This window comes from Tripterygium wilfordii, chromosome 7 (assembly GCF_013401445.1).
Source record: "Tripterygium wilfordii isolate XIE 37 chromosome 7, ASM1340144v1, whole genome shotgun sequence".
NCBI lineage: Eukaryota > Viridiplantae > Streptophyta > Magnoliopsida > Celastrales > Celastraceae > Tripterygium > Tripterygium wilfordii.
The window spans coordinates 10,001-25,773 of NC_052238.1; the positions used below are offsets into that span (position 1 = coordinate 10,001).

At 38.1% G+C, this 15,773-nt stretch overlaps 3 protein-coding genes across 4 annotated transcripts in view; 2 read left to right on the forward strand and 1 right to left on the reverse strand.

Annotated features, from left to right (window-relative positions):
* The window catches only part of LOC120003106, a 4,768-nt gene extending 27 nt beyond the window's left edge, over positions 1-4,741 (forward strand). Inside the window, exons 1-6 of the mRNA XM_038852024.1 lie at positions 1-361; positions 489-677; positions 772-885; positions 1,307-1,489; positions 2,103-2,267; positions 4,220-4,741. The exon at positions 1-361 is cut by the window's left edge and continues 27 nt beyond it. Of these exons, the coding sequence (XP_038707952.1) occupies positions 128-361; positions 489-677; positions 772-885; positions 1,307-1,489; positions 2,103-2,267; positions 4,220-4,573 (1,239 nt within the window). The 5' untranslated portion in view covers positions 1-127 and the 3' untranslated portion in view covers positions 4,574-4,741. The remainder of the gene's footprint in view (positions 362-488; positions 678-771; positions 886-1,306; positions 1,490-2,102; positions 2,268-4,219) is intronic.
* A 3,377-nt stretch (positions 4,742-8,118) lies between these two features.
* On the forward strand, positions 8,119-11,666 carry LOC120002858 (putative B3 domain-containing protein At5g58280). Of its 2 annotated transcripts, none has more exons than XM_038851710.1 (7): positions 8,119-8,472; positions 8,556-8,621; positions 8,713-8,808; positions 8,915-8,979; positions 9,065-9,212; positions 9,308-9,514; positions 10,895-11,666. In XM_038851710.1, the coding sequence occupies exons 1-7, from the start codon at positions 8,389-8,391 to the stop codon at positions 11,471-11,473; spliced, it is 1,245 nt and encodes a 414-aa protein (XP_038707638.1). In that variant the 5' UTR covers positions 8,119-8,388; the 3' UTR covers positions 11,474-11,666. The 2 variants fall into 2 exon arrangements, with proteins under 2 accessions (XP_038707638.1, XP_038707637.1); XM_038851709.1 differs by having other exon boundaries at positions 8,121-8,472; positions 9,053-9,212.
* Positions 11,667-12,719: 1,053 nt separating this feature from the next.
* LOC120003002 (60S ribosomal protein L10) lies at positions 12,720-15,773 on the reverse strand. The gene is made up of 4 exons (XM_038851888.1): positions 15,710-15,773; positions 13,584-14,085; positions 13,118-13,199; positions 12,720-12,952 (listed from the first exon to the last, which is right to left on the reverse strand). The coding sequence occupies exons 1-4, from the start codon at positions 15,717-15,719 to the stop codon at positions 12,884-12,886; spliced, it is 663 nt and encodes a 220-aa protein (XP_038707816.1). The 5' UTR covers positions 15,720-15,773; the 3' UTR covers positions 12,720-12,883.

Genomic DNA, 15,773 nt, shown 5'->3' on the forward strand with positions numbered 1-15,773 from the left:
CGATTCCAGATTTACAGACAACGGAGAAAGAGTAGAGTCGGCGTTGACGCGAGAAAGAGAGGCTAGAGAAATTGTATCGGTAGTCGGAGAATTTGGGGACGATTTTACTTCTATTGAGTGGTCAGTGATGTCCATTTACCGAAGGAGGCAGCAGGGAAGACCTTCGTGGACCGAAATTGAAATTGATAGCAAAGATGATGACGTCGATGCTGATAAAACCTCTTCTTCGCTTGCAACCAAAGCCATAAGAGCGTCTTCTGCTGCTCACAGAGACTCTTCCCTCTCCTCTGCCTACGCTCTGGACACCTCCTCCCCTCCTGCTGCCTCTGCCGCCGCCAATTATTCTCATTCCCGTGTTAAGGTTCTCTCAGCTATTGACTCTTTATGATATCTGCAAAAGAAATTAGCTGCAAATCGTATTACTTTATTTTATTTCATTTTAGTTTCGAAATTAATAACATTTCTTTCTATACGGTTTATATCTGTAGGATTCAAACACTATCTCGAAGCTTAATGACTATACCTCACTGAAATCCTTAAATGATCCCAAGCACGGATTTTGGGGTTCTTTGGCTAGAAAAGCAAAAGCCTTCCTGGAGGATGATTATTCACCACAGCAATCTCATTCGTCCGACAGAACAAGACGTCGAACGCTGGATTCAGCTACAGCATCCAAGGTGAGACTTCGCTGACATTTCACTTTTCATGTTAAGAGAAATGTGTAACCTTGAAATTTCTCTTGCACATTGGATATGTGTTTACTATTGGCAGCAACATAATCCAAATCACTCACATGAAGGCCAGCCAAAAGTAGACTCTCCTACATTGCAGAAAGGACTGGGTGCAATAACCTCTTCCCTAAATTATATTGGCACTGCTGTTGAGGTGATTTTTAACGGAATTTTCACACTTTTTATCTCTAAATTTGTTGCACATTGTCAGCATGATGTGAGCTCTCTTGTTGTTTCAGTCCATTTTGGAAGGTTTTGTAATCCTTTTTATTCATTGGTAGGTGGGTATGGTAAGTCTTTTCTATCTGAAGCCACAATCATCAGCATTAATATTTTCCCAGTTGCTTTTTTTTCTCATCTGGAAAACTAGTGAATTGAGCGTCTTCCTGCTAGATTGTTGCCTCACACACATCTTTTTTCTCTTTAATGTTGATGAAAGTTTGATTTGGGATGTAACAAACCTCTTGGATGGTCGACACTTGTAGTTAGGAAGTTGCCTTTTTAACTTTTTTGTATTTTCCCTCTTGTTATCAAAAAAAATCATTAAAAAAGCTGATCCTGTTTCACTTTCTCAGGAGGGTCTTAGCAAAGTAGAAAATCGAACTGCCGAAATCATTCAAGATACTCGTAAACACTTGAGGAAAAAGTCTAGCGACTTTGCAGCACAGAATCAGGGTCAGGCAATGAATTGTAGCGGTATAAGACTACAACCACAGATGGAAACCAATCAGGAACTGCAATTGAAGGCATCTCGCGATGTAAGGCGCGCTGTGTGACTGGTTCATATAGTTGAGAAGTATTTATAAGTAGAAGGGATGCTTCCAAGTTGTCATTTATCTGTCGAGATGCACATGCAAAGTACTACATTTCTTTAGTTGATTTCTTGTGCAGCAGAGTGTTTCAAATTACTATCACATAAATTTCTCCCACTCCCTTTCTTTTTGAATGAAAGTTACATTTCAATCTTTTATGTGTTGATTTTCTACATCTTTACTGCTTTGATGTGGTCAATGGTCTCCTCTTCCATTTCTTTGAAGTGTATGCATAGACATTTCCCTATCCGGACGTGCCCATTCTTGTGTTTGTAAATTTCGATAATTAAGCACTCTTTTCACTACATTCGTACTTCTTAGGAATTTTGAATGATCATGATAGCCATCTTCATACTCTTACTTCTCAAGTAACGAGGCACATAACTTGCACGTAACTTTCAGCTGTTCGCTAGTGCTGTTGTTGTCAATGGATGTATGAGAACAGTAAACTAGGGAAAAAGATAGCAAGAAATTTATGTTAGGGATGCTGAATTATTTCCTGGATAAGATACATATTTTCATAATGAGATGCAATATTTGCTTTTTGTTTGCTTAACAGGTTGCGATGGCAATGGCTGCCAAAGCAAAGCTTCTTCTTCGAGAGTTGAAAACTGTCAAGGCAGATTTAGCTTTTGCTAAAGAGCGATGTGCTCAGCTGGAGGAAGAAAATAGATTTCTTCGTGAGAACCGTCAACAAGGGGACAGCCCAGAAGATGATGATTTGGTATCTTTACTTTCACACCCCATTTTCTCATCTTGTTTATATTTTTTTACTTTTTCTTTAAGTGTGTACTAAAAGGAGAAATGGAGAATCAATACTTCTTTCCAGTTCATTCTTTGACCTTCTCGTCTTTAAGTCTAGCTAAAACCAATGCATGTTGTCCGCCACGCTGTTATTTGTTCTATATATTATTTTGATTTGCCTTTATAATATGTAACTGCTCACAGAATGTGTCTTTGAGGCTAGTATTATTGAGTTTATCAGTCACCCTAAAGACACGAAAAGAGCATTTTATTCCACAATCCACACTTAACAGCATTGTACAGGCCTATCGGGCTGTTAATATGCTTCACAAAGGAATGTGAAATTATTTTTTTCTCCATAATTCATATGGCTGAGTACATGATATTCCAGATAGGCTTGCCTTTTCTACGTTTTGGCCATTTAAAAGAGAGTAATTGAGAGACAAGGCCATATCCAATGTGTATAGGTAGGTTCCTCCTCTAGCTGAGAGAGAAGGGTGCAATTACAAGCATTATTGGACAGCTGTGAGACAAGAAACTATTTTTCCTTTGAATCGTCTATGGGTCACAAAACTGCTTCATGTTGAAGATTTTAGGGTAGAGCCTCAACCACTTACACCACAATTTATTTAGCAAAATATATGAAGTGGTAGATATAATTAGAATACCTACATGATCAGAATGTCTTTGAAGTTTGAATATCATGGAGACATAGATATTGGATAGAGTTAAAAGAGGGAATTATCCTCCTTATTATCTAATCAGTAATAGTGAGGCTTAATGACATAATCGAGATATAATAATTTAATCAGTAATTGATAAGTTGCAGTTATTTCTTTCCAAAATCCAAATTGAAGTCCTTGCTGCCATCTCTTTCAGTTTATTGTGAAATGATGATTGAAGCAACTTAATGTTAGACTTAAGGCACTAGTTGGAGTAGTTGGACTGGCAATGAGGGTCTATTTCGACCTAGGAAGCACGGACTCGGCAAAATGGGTGCCGAGTCCGCGTCGCATACGCACTCAGTGCGCCCACGCGGAGGACGCGCCGAAATACGGCTCAGACGCGGGCATCACGCGTCTGAACAGTCAACAAGCCATCGACTCACCTCTGACTCGTTGTCGACGCGCAGCGGACTCGGATTTTCACTTAAAACCAATCTCCACGCGAACAAAGATAAACATCAAACTTCTCCTACCATCCCTAAATCGCGACCTCCTCCTCAAAGTAGCTAGAAATCACGACCTCAAAGCAGCTGAAATCACGACCTCTCCTCAGCTGAAAGTGCGACCTCGAAGCAGTTGAATCTCAGGTATGTAATCGATCTCCTGTTCTCTTCTCCCACCTCTGCTCTCCTCTTCTCCCACCTCTCCTCTTCTCTTCGCCTTAGTCTTCGTCTTCTCCTTCTCTGGATCGACCTCTGGTCATCTCATCTCAGTTGGAGACGAACAGGATTTTAGTCTATTAGAGAGAGAGGAGAGAGAACAGAAAGGAAACTTCAGAGATAAGAGTATAAGACGACTCAAGAATGAAGATAGTAGCTCTATTTGGGCTCATAGTTTTGGACTGGGCCTAGCCATCATCTTAAACCATTAGAAAACTGGGCTTTAAATGAGCAAGCTAAGCTACTGGGCTCTAAATGACCATTTTATAAGTGGTGTTGTAACTGAATATATATATAAAATATATATAAATATTTTTTATTTGCCGAGTCCCCCGCACTCAAATACAGGATTCTTTGAGGTTTTACGAATCCCCGCGTCAGCGCACCCGCATCCCGTGTCCCCGCATCCGAGTCGGTGCTTCCTAGATTTCGACCCAAGTAATCTAGGTTCAAGTCTCTCCTCCCCGTGCCTTGTAAAGACCGGCCTTATATATATATGAGCTTTGTACCAGCAATTTTGATCTCTGATACCCGTAGCTCTATTTCAGGTGCGGCTACAGCTTGAAACCCTGTTGGCGGAAAAGGCTCGATTGGCACATGAGAACTCTATCTATGCTCGCGAGAATCGGTTCCTAAGGGAGGTTGTCGAATACCACCAGCTAACCATGCAGGACGTTGTGTACTTAGATGAGGGCACCGAGGAAGTTACTGAAGTTTATCCCATCAAGGTGGTATCCAATACGCCTTCCATCCCCTCTACACTGCTGTCCTCATCCTCTTCACTGCCTTCTAACGGTTCCCTACACACAAATCTGCAAAAGACTCGGGACATATTGCCATATGCCTCTACATCATCAGACTTTGCCGAAGGCTCCCAAAGTGCTGCCCCACCCAGTTCATGAGCCCGTGCTACACCGTTCCGAACACAGCGGGGGATCCAAATCCATGTATTTGAAAGGCATTGCCGTAGGGCATATATGATTTTTTTTTACGAAGGTTTCAGATTGTTACAATGTTTATTCTTGTTGGCTGATTCGGTAAATTATTGGATCTTCCGTTGTGTATGTTTAAACTTAGGGCAAATGCAATGGTGAAGTGGTATTGGGCCAACAAAGATGTTGTCTTTTGCTGATGTGGCTGTATTGTAAAATGTGTTTTGCTTATGTGGTTGTATTGGGATAAGTGTTTTGCTGATGTGGATGTATTGATATTTAATGTTTTGGTGTAGTTTTGTTGTGGATAATATGGAGGAATGGAATGTTGTTGGGTTGGGTGGAAAGAGAAAGTGTGTGGGAAGAAAAAGTGTATAGAAATTTGTGTTTTGCTGATGTGGCTGTATTATAATACGTGTTTGACTTGACTTTTTGTGTAATAGAGGTGGGACTGGGCCAACAAAAATGTTGGCCCAGTAAATTGCTTCTTATTGCATTTGCCCTTATCGTCTGGTCATTATGTTAAAAAAGAGGCTGGAATATTACTTTATTGAGGTTAAGGTCTAGGTTTAAAACTTTTGCCTTTTTTTTCGAGGGCTGAATAACGAATGTAAGGGACTTGAAATCTTCACGTTGAAAGTTCTATGTTCAAAATTTCAGGTTCTCATATTGACCATCTTTACTAGGCATGGATTAAGATTTGTCTAGATGCCAAGTTCCGAACACCATAACCAATATAGGTATAGGTAGGGGTAGAAAAAAAAAAGGTTTTGGGTCGAATAATAGCATATGTATATGAATATTTACATGTTCGGATCTTAATCCGGATTGGATTTCAGACGTACTTAATTGATCAAATCCGGATTGTTTAAATCCGGACAAGTAAACCCTAAAAACCCTAATTCGAGTTAGGATTCAGACAAGATTTATGTGTTTGGACTCGGACTCAATTTTAAATCGGACAAAAAATTTTGTGTTTGGACTTGGATTTCGGACATTTAACTTATGTCCAAACTTGATTTAATCTAGGTCGAACAAAAGGTGTACATTAAAGATCAGATCTCAAAGAGGAAAAAGACCCAAGATCCTCCAAGAAAATCCCATCCCCTTTCCCTTGCTCATTATCTCTCTTTTATACTTGTCTTGTGCAGTTGTGTCAGTTTGCAACAGTTGAAAGAGTTTGAAACAGTTGAGGAAGTTTATTGTCTCTTTTGGACATAATCGTTAGTATGTAACTATTCGGTCTTCGGCTTCGTCCATCGAAGGTCTTTCTTTGGCCTTTTGATCAGCCTTAAGAGTCATTTGTTTCTGTCTGCCGAATGTTCAATTGAATGTAAAATATTGAGTTCATTGATCATGTCCTTTTGATCTTATGTTTTTGTCTTATGTGTTGTATTGGGCTTAAAGATCTTGCCTCTTGTGGGCTCACATTTTGGTCGTATCCCTTTTTTATTCAAATTTGGGTTTGGTTAGTTTTGGGCCTTATAGTTAGTTGTTAAATGATCCAATAGTTTTTTTTCATATCTAACCCACTTGTCTCACTTAAAAAAAACAAAGAAAAAACATGACTAATCCATGTGATACGTTTTGGGCTAGAAGTACCATTTATGTTTTGTTCTTGAAAATATAATAAATCTATAATCTATTAAGGGAAGTTGATTGTACGGTCACAAACCCCAAAATGATTTTTGCACTCCATCTTGAGAGAATTAGTGGATCTTTTCATTAAAATAATAATTCGTTTCATTTATTCCACTATAAATTTAATTTTTTTTTATAAAAGGGCGTTTTCATCATTATTTTTTCACCATTACATGCACACCATTTTCGACAACTTCATCGCCACTATCAATGCAAACATTTTTAAGCTACCCTCTGCATTGTACACGAAGAAAATTTCCCCCGCGACCATCTCTCCTCCATTGCAAACAAAATCGAATTCCCAAATTGAACTCCAAGAAACGATTAGATATTTATTAATTGAGCAATTGACACTGCCATTAGGGAGGCCGCCTTCTCTTAAACAAAATTGCTAACCACGGAAACATTTTGTTAGGAATCTTACATCGATTAAATGAGTGAGTTCCATTCACTTAATAAAAGGTACTCAACCTCGTTAGGACATTTGTAATGGTTAAGTATTGTTGGACCAACAAAGATATTGTCTTTTATTAATGTGATTGTATTGGAATATGTGTTTTATTGATATGGTTATATTAAGAAATGTGTTTTGCTGATGTGATTGTATTGAGATTTTGTGTTTTGATATAGTTTTGTTGTGGACAACATGAAGACATGAAAAATTATTGGCCTCCATGTTGGGTAAGAGGGGATAATGTATGGAAATTTATGTTTTGCTGATGTGACTGTATTCAAAGACGAGTTTTATTGATTTAATTATATTGAGAAAAGTGTTTGACTTAACTTTTTATGCAATAGAGGTGGAACCCGGTCAAACATTTTTTCTTTACCCATCCTTCAAATTATTACATAGTATTGGAGTGTTTGCTCGATGGACCTTTCGAATATGGACCATGGGTCACATGTGACCTTTTCGAATGTGGATCACCCACAAGGTGAGGGTAACATGATGGACCCTAACTTGTCTAATCCACTTATTCGATCCCGTATGAACCAACAAATGCGAGGAGTGTTAAGAATTAATTGTGGGAGTTCCATTCGGTGCCTAATCTCATAACACTTGAGAGCCTTTTAAGAACAAAACTCACATGTACATATTATGCCTCTGTTTGGTGGGGCATTTGCTAGGGCGGGCCCACTTTCCCAGACCGCCCCACCAAACACCTGAAAAAGTGGAGCGTTACCGCCCACAAAACGGAACGGTAACGCCCCAAAACAATAATCTCCATATTGCGGATTATTGTGAGAGCGGTGAAGAATTTTGCAGTTTTTTGGCATGGGGCTCACGCCAAAAAGCTGTCAATATTTTTTTTTAATTTATTTTTACATGAGACCCACTTTTGTGACCTTTTAATACAATAAAATAAAATTTATTTTAATGTGAGTATTACGTCTTTGGCATTTAATATTATTTTGTAAAGCAATAATTTTCTACATTAATAATTTTCTACATTAATATTATTTATATATAAATATTTTATGTAAATATTATACACTTTTTTAATAAAAATTATGCTTAAGCTTAATTATTTTAATTTATCAAATTATAAATTGTTTATTTGTAATTTTTAATAGATTAAATTTAATTTTAAAAATATTTAAATTTTAAAAATACAAATAAAATATATTTTACACAACTTAACCGCTTAAGACAGTTAACAGTTCTATCAAACACCTTACAACTTATTTCATAGCTTTAAGCTCAGTTTTTTTTTCACAACTTAATAAGCTAACTTTGAAAATCAACACAACTAATCTGTCAAACACACACTAAATGTTTATTGGGTCAACCTTTGTTATCTACAACCATAGAGGTATCTGAGCTAATTGCATGCCACATCTCTAATCATCGGCAGTCTCGAATCTCTCTTGGCGGACCAAAAAGTTCTCCGATGACCAGAGGTAACGTATGAGAGAGCATGCACAGGAGAGAGAGAAATTTTGAACCTACATTGGCACGCATCTCAAAATGGGGTCCAAAACCTTCTCTCTTTTTTTTTTGTCATTTTGATGGGTGCCAATACCTCCGCCCGCAATAAAATCATTTGAAATTCAAAAACGGATACGGAGTCCAAAAGCCGGTGACAGAAACTCCTCTCCGGGGCGATTCATCTTCTCCATTTCAAACACTCAGCCGGGATAAGATGGCACCCGACGTCGTTTCCGAGGACAACATTTACGAAGAGGCACGCAGGCAACGCCTCCATGACAATCAGAAGAAGTTTGAGGTTTTTCTCGTCTCTAGTATGTGTGTCATTTACTTATGTCCGTCTGAGTTTGTTACATCGGCTATTTTTTTGTCCCGTTGAAGGAGTTGGGGGTTTTAAAAATCTCAAAAACACTGTCTAACCTCACTATTCCTGCGAAGAAGTCTCAGGTATTCTAACTTCAGCTCCTTATCGCCTTTTTTTTCCCCGTCCTGTGTATTTGACGATAATATATTCTGAGTAACAATTATTCATGGTTAGCCACGACAATGGAAGCTCAAATCGCAAAGTACTCCAACTGTTGAACCAAGACGTTCTTCCCGCGCCCGCAATCCTGTTCGTTCATACTCTGATGATGTAAAGCAGCACTGCCTTGATTTATTTTCTTTATCTACAATTAATTATATTGTTGTATAACTAATTTTCTTATAAATCTTTTTTGGGTTATTTGGTTTGTCACCAGATGGCAATAGACATTCCACTTTTGCGGAAGAGTAATAGGTCTCATTCGTCATCATTCTCAACAAGGTAAAACTAATCAAATTTTTTGGGTAATTAATTTTAAATTGCTAATGAGTGCTACTTTCTGAGTGTTTTTCAGTTATCTTGCAAGGCCACTAGATGAAGTTAAAATTGCTTCATTTGAGGAACGCAAGAAGGCTCTCCATGCTGCGGAGAAGATCCAAAGTAGTCTACAATCAGAAAATCCATCTTTTGTCAAGTCCATGGTTCGCTCTCATGTTTATAGTTGTTTTTGGTTGGTAGGTGAAATCTTCTAATAAAAGTAATATGGCTGCTGCATATTGTTGTCGTGGTTCTTAATTAATATGGCTATGAATTTCACTTCAATTGTCAGGGGCTGCCTTCTCAGTTTTGCAAGGAACATCTATCCAACAGGGGATCAGAAATGGTTTTAGAGGATGAAAATGGCAATGAATATGATGCTGTCTACATTGGCAGCAGGGCTGGACTTAGTGGGGGCTGGAGAGGATTCGCATTGGAGCATAAACTAGATGATGGTGATGCCCTTGTATTTGAATTGGTTGAGCCAACAAGACTGAAGGTAAACGAAAGTTTTAATTTTTCTTTAGTTTTCCCCATCTATAATCAATCAAAGTACATATGTGATTGCATAACCAAATCAAATATTCTGTTCTGAAGTTGTTCCATTTTTTTCTTTTATTTTTTGTGTGTTTTTGAAGTTCTTCTGCATGTACTATTCTTTGGAACTGATTTATGCTATATCTTTGTCCACAATCCATGATCATGTTTTTTATGGAATCTATCGGCATAAATATTTCAGAGATTCACACTTGGGATTGTGAGGTGTCATGAAATTTATTTCTTTAAAAAAAATTGTCACATAACATGTTTGAGCCACTAGCCAAATACTAAAAAAATTTCACTTCTAAGCCTAAACGTGCATTTTAATTATTTCTTGAAAAGATTGTTGTATTTTGGGGACATCCCCATGAATTGATTAGTCTTCTGGTAGGTATCATATGTTCTTCTGGTTGTGCGAGACACATTAAAATGATGCTTAATATGTTTATTTTAAGTACTAATTCTTACAATATTGAACTGTGTTCTTGTTAACTTCGGCTGTTATGATTTGTCTTGAACTGAAAACAAATGTCTAATAAACTCATAGTACTACAACAAATATAAGAATTAGAAGTTTTAGAAATACTATTAATTGGTCATTATCAACTTGTCTTCTGAAGAAAGCAATAAACTCAAAGTGAATTTTGGCTACTCCGAAGCTCGTCAATAAATTTGCCTTGATCCATAACTCTCTTTTGCATAAAAAGCAGAAAAAAAGATTATTTTTATTTTGTAGAGATATGAAGTTTCCATGTAAAATGGTTTTCTAAGGAGTGGCACTAAAGAAGTTACATACATCAAAGGTTCAACTCAAACAGTTCAAACTTCAAAAGGATGGTGCTAAATTTTTGTTGGATCCAATAGAAGGTGCCAAAATGGGGTGGTAAAATTATTTTTGGGCCAAGCCCAATTATAATTAAAGTGCAACTCATTTCCTCTCTTCCTATGTATGTCTCTATTTATTTTTGTTTGTGCTGTGTTTGTTGGAGTAGCCATATTTTGCTTCCTTTCAATTTTAGCATCTTCTCTTCTCCCTAGAGAAGCTGCTAAAAAATAGCACCCCAAGGTGTGGAGTGCCACTTTACCTCCTCATTTGCCACCCCGGTTGGAGGTTTATTTTTCCAGGATGAGATGCTATAATGTCGGAATGGATAGCACCTGGGTTGGAGTTGCTCTAATATGCCCTATTTGGGCTCTATCACCACCCTAGTTTCACCGCATGATTTGTAAAATTGGTATCTCCGTGTAATACCTTGCAATGTGGTTGTATGCACGCATCTTTATTTTTTTAGATTCAAATGCATAGGCCCGATGATGAATTTTTTTTTTTATATTGCAGATTTACATTGTTAGAGTATCATCCCTTTTAAGTCAGCGACACAACATGAATATCGAGGAGAAAGAACGTTCCACTGTTGCACAGAAAAGGTCAAAGAGGAATGCAAATCTTGCTTCGAATGCTTTTGAACACGAGAAAGATGGCAATCCAAGTTCTTATAAGCTTCGGCTACAAAGCAGAGCAGTTAGTGGGGGAAATTCTGAGGATGCCAACCTAAAAAATAATGTTGCCAATATGAAGCTGAAAGGTGATGCAAAACTTTCTGTGAAAGCTATTGAACACAAGACTGATGACATTTCAAGTGCACAGAAGCTTCAGGAGATTCTGGCACAACATAGTGCAGTTAGGGAAGGAAAGCCTGAGGGTTTTAACCTGAAGAATACTGGTGATGAAATTCCAGGTCCTCAAAAGCAGCTACAGAACGAAGCAGTCATTTCATGTAAACGTCAAAAGATAGGCAGTTCAGTGAAAGCTGATAGTCCTTCGAAGGAGATGAGATATGTTGAGGATGAAGATAATCCAGCTTTCAAGCCAAGGAAAAAGCCTGTCCCAAGGCTATTCAGGAAGAAGTTATCGTAGGGCGAACAGAAAATTTTCACAATGTTCTTGCGGTAGGGCTAACAGAAAACTTCACAATGTTTTGGGGTTAAAAAGAACGTAGACTTTAAAGCGTTTGCCACTTCCTACGTGAAACTTTTTGTAGTTTTGGATTGTAGGTTGGATGCTATTCTTTCTTGATGAGGTCATTTTAATGTGTTGAGCATGGACTGGATCTGCGGTGAATGTCATATTGATAATGCATGCACTAATGATAAACTCCGGGAGTTTATTCACTAATATCCAGAGGAAAGCGGGGGCAGGCAAAGTAACCATTCCGGTGAGGTGAAGAATCGAAAAACAAAATTTCTGAGCACGTCTGGTCAAAGTCTATCTTGTCTTTACCACGAGTCGTTTTCCTTGGTTGATAGCCTTTAACGTCCTTAACCTAGAAATGGCAGCAAAAGAGAAATAATCCAGGATAAAGAGAAATGCAGGTGAATTTCTTCTGTGTATTCAATAACTGCCTTTCAAGTATAGAGTTCTCGCCTATTTATGCAATCAGTAAACCGACTTGAGCTCTAACTAACTTGGCCACGTGGCAGCCTATTATTGGAAGATCATATCATTGGCTAACAAGAAATTTGAGTTTTTCCGCCTTATATTGTGCGGGAATGGTATTTCCTACCGCCGCAACGGATCCCGGCTTTAACAAAAGGAAATGGCAAAAAGCAGCTTGTTATCCGAGAAACTCAATCTAGAACTGAGTTTCTAGGATAACACGGAAGTACAAAGAGTGCCATTTCGCAACCAGGAAAGCTGATCATGGCCAAAGGGCCCACAAGCTCGGCCCATCTAAAAGGCGGGCTTGGACACACAAACAACCGTCCATGACCGGGTATGGGCAAAAAAGTTATGCCTTGAGCCTTTTACGGCTGTGTTTTTGATTGGTAGTCGGTAGGTAGAGACAGCATGGTCCGTCTCCCATCCTAACAACGAAAAAGTCAACAACCCTTTTAAAAAAACCTTCCTGGACTCCAGCTACCTTTTTTCCTCTAGAAAATGGAGAATGAATCTGTTGGGCTCATAACTCAAGCATAAACATGGTTTTTACCATGTTATCCATTATCCAATGTGCTTTTGGTCAAAATAAGTGCGAGCAAATTGCAATCCCAGACAGACCCAATAACTCCAATCAAAAACCTGTGCCAAGAGAGACCCAATATGGCCTGGAACATAAAAGTGATAAAACTAATAAATACTCATATCACACTTGGTACAGCCAAAAAAAAAAAAAAAAAAAAACTCCCATACTACAGTAGAAAATCACAAAATGACATGTTTTGATATCAAAATATAAACTTCAACGACAGAAAGAGGTAAATGCTGTAGTCCAAATTGTTACACAAAAGTATACAGTCATGACTAAAGGCCATTCTCAGGAAACAACACCTACGCAGCAGCAGTTAAAAATGCTCTTCCAGGCTCGCGGCCTGCCAAGGGTCCATGGCATCCAAGAAGCTGCAGAAAATAGACCAAAATCCTAGTTAGTTTTCTATGGATGCAGAAAACTGAAAAAAAAAGATGATAAACGAGCGGGGTGAAATTGGCCTTTGAAACATCAACAAGAGAAATACGCAAAAATACAAAAAGTGAATATCAGAACTGCATAAACTAAGAGCAAACCTTGGCGTTGACACCATCAGGCACAATCCTGTTCTCTGCCTTGTACTTCAAGTAATCAGTACGACTGAACTTAGTAAAGCCCCTGCAGAGTAAACAGAGTGTGATGTCAAATTATGTTGGAAACACTTAAAAATATGACCATTTAGTATTGAACTGTGTCTGTAATTTTCTAAAATCAGCAAACAATACATGTGAAAATTTTAGTATTGAACTGCTACTGACAAAGAAAGCTAGTTGGCTACTATTATAAGCAAAATAAAATTACTCTAGCGCAAAAAGACCGTCAAAAAAGTGTGCCTGATATGCTTCAAGTCAAATTTTCAAACATCCAACGACAGCCGACCTTATGATATAGTACAGGACGTTAGTTCCAAATAGAAAGAGGATAAAAGGTTCTTAACATAACCATTAACCACAGAAGTAATTTGCAAGTTGCAGATAACTACAGCTAAGTAATAAAACATACCATTTCCTGCTAACAATAATCTTTTGGCGACCAGGGAACTTGAATTTTGCCCGGCGGAGAGCCTCTTGCGCATGAGGACTGTTGCTGTCCTTGCAACGAACAGACAGGAGAACCTGGCCAATGGCAACTCGGGCACAAGTACCTTGAGGCTTACCAAAGGCACCCCTCATCCCAGTTTGGAGCCTATCAGCCCCAGCACAGGAGAGCATCTTGTTAATACGCAAGACATGGAACGGATGAACACGCACTCGCAGATGGAAGGCATCTTTCCCAGCAAATTTGGACATGTACTTATTGCAAGCAATTCGTGCAGCCTCAAGAGCCTCACTGGAGACATTTTCTTTCTCCCAAGACACTAGATGCACACAGAAGGAGAATTCATCAACCCCCTTTTTCTTCATGCCCACATCGTATATCCTGATCTTGGGGTCAGGTACACCACGACAATATCGCGATTTTGGATATGGCTTATTCTTAATCTGGCGATAACATCTCGCAGGCCCTTCAATAAAAAAGAAAAAAGAAAGAGGCCAGTCATACAATAGATTCCATCTGTTATTGCAATTAAAGCACAAACAAACTTGTCCACAAGTATTCACTGCGTTCAAATTTGAGTAACTAAACAGTTCTAGATACAAATCTAGAAGAAAAAAGATCAACCAAAAAATTCAGTTCCGAACTCATACTAGCTCATTGATCACTCGTGAGGTCATATCCTCAATGAGCAATCAAAGCTAGAATATAAATAAAACAACCATACAAACAGACGGTAAGTGATCGTACTATATTTTACATATTTTTAAACCTCACTTTACACTTGTTTTTGTCTCTTTTCATTGAACTAAGCATGGATTCTACGTAACTTTTCATTATTTCGATTTTCAGAATATTTATGAGAAAAGTGATGAGAAAGGCTCACGATTTAAGCTCAAGTTCAATACTTATTTTGGGATAAATTCAAGATTAATAATGAAAAGAAGTGGAGCCGGCTGGAGTCAATGAAAGGCGTTGCACGTGATGGTAAAAGATGGCCTTGCTCTTGGCTTTTGATTGGATCAAATACAAGGAAAACAAATCAAGCAAAACGAAGTCAAAGAATGGAGAGATTCGGTTGTATTAAGGAAGGGCAATTGAAGGAAATCCAACTAGAATTAGGAATGCAGTTTGAAGGAAGGTTTTTAGTGTATAAATAGGAGGTCATGACAGTGTAATGAGGACACGAATTTGGAGAGCCACATTCTCTAGCTTTTGCTCTTGTTATTCTCTCTAGCTTTTCTCTTTGTTCTTGTTATTGATTCATGGCGTTCCCATATTTAGTTTCCTTGTGTTCTTATAACATGAGTAGCTAAACTTCTTTGCTAGGGCTTGATGTAGCCTAGTATGATTATTGCAAGTATTTCAATTAATTGAATGCATAATTTTGGTTCATGATTCTTGTCTTTAATTTCTATACTTATAATCTATTTTTTGTTTGGTTGATTGACCACCAATTGAATGCTCAATTAGATTCATCTAGCTAGGACTAAGGAACGAACCAAATTCACGTGTCTTAGTGGAACTGAAATTAAGGAAATCAATTGTCGACTGCCATGAACAAGGTTTAGGGGATTGATTGGTTGTTATAATTCTTTAGATCGTAATGAGTTGTTAGTCTTGGGTTAAAAACTGCGAACCGAACAGGATTAATAATATTTGTTGGCACCGCGAACGAACGAACCAACATATTTAAGAAAGAATCAACCCTTGAATCAGAATCATAATTGTGTGTTTGTTAATTGGATGCTTGTGATAGGATTACTAGGTGAAATCATTGCCCTAGTGTTCTTCTTTTATTGGATACAAAATCTGAATTTTATTTCTTTATTTTTATTTTATTTTATTTACATCAATCATTCTTTCTTTTTCCCTAAATCTCAATCATTCATCAAGTTAGGTACATAAATTAGATTAACTAGTCTCCGTGGGATCGACCTCGTACTTACATACACTCCGTGGGATCGACCTCGTACTTGCATACACTGTACTATTCATAGACTCTTGTGCACTTGCGAGAAATATTGCATCAGTAAGATATCACCATAGAGCTAAAAGAGGAGCAGAAGATAGGCTATGAGAGAGAAACTTACTCCTTCCCATGACGATCTCTCTTGTCAATCCGCGGCTACGAAGCACAAGCCTGTAACACGTCCA

Bases quoted from the DNA above. Each gene is read 5' to 3' on its own strand.
- LOC120002858 (XM_038851709.1), top strand. From the start codon at position 8,389: ATGGCACCCGACGTCGTTTCCGAGGACAACATTTACGAAGAGGCACGC. The intron at 8,473-8,555 runs GTTTTTCTCGTC...GTCCCGTTGAAG, and splicing joins ACAATCAGAAGAAGTTTGAG to GAGTTGGGGGTTTTAAAAAT. The intron at 8,980-9,052 runs GTAAAACTAATC...AGTGTTTTTCAG, and splicing joins TCGTCATCATTCTCAACAAG to TTATCTTGCAAGGCCACTAG.
- LOC120003002 (XM_038851888.1), bottom strand. The intron at 13,200-13,583 runs GTATGTTTTATT...TTTACTCTGCAG, and splicing joins ATTATTGTTAGCAGGAAATG to GGGCTTTACTAAGTTCAGTC. The intron at 12,953-13,117 runs GTTTGCTCTTAG...TATTTTCTGCAG, and splicing joins CTGATGGTGTCAACGCCAAG to CTTCTTGGATGCCATGGACC.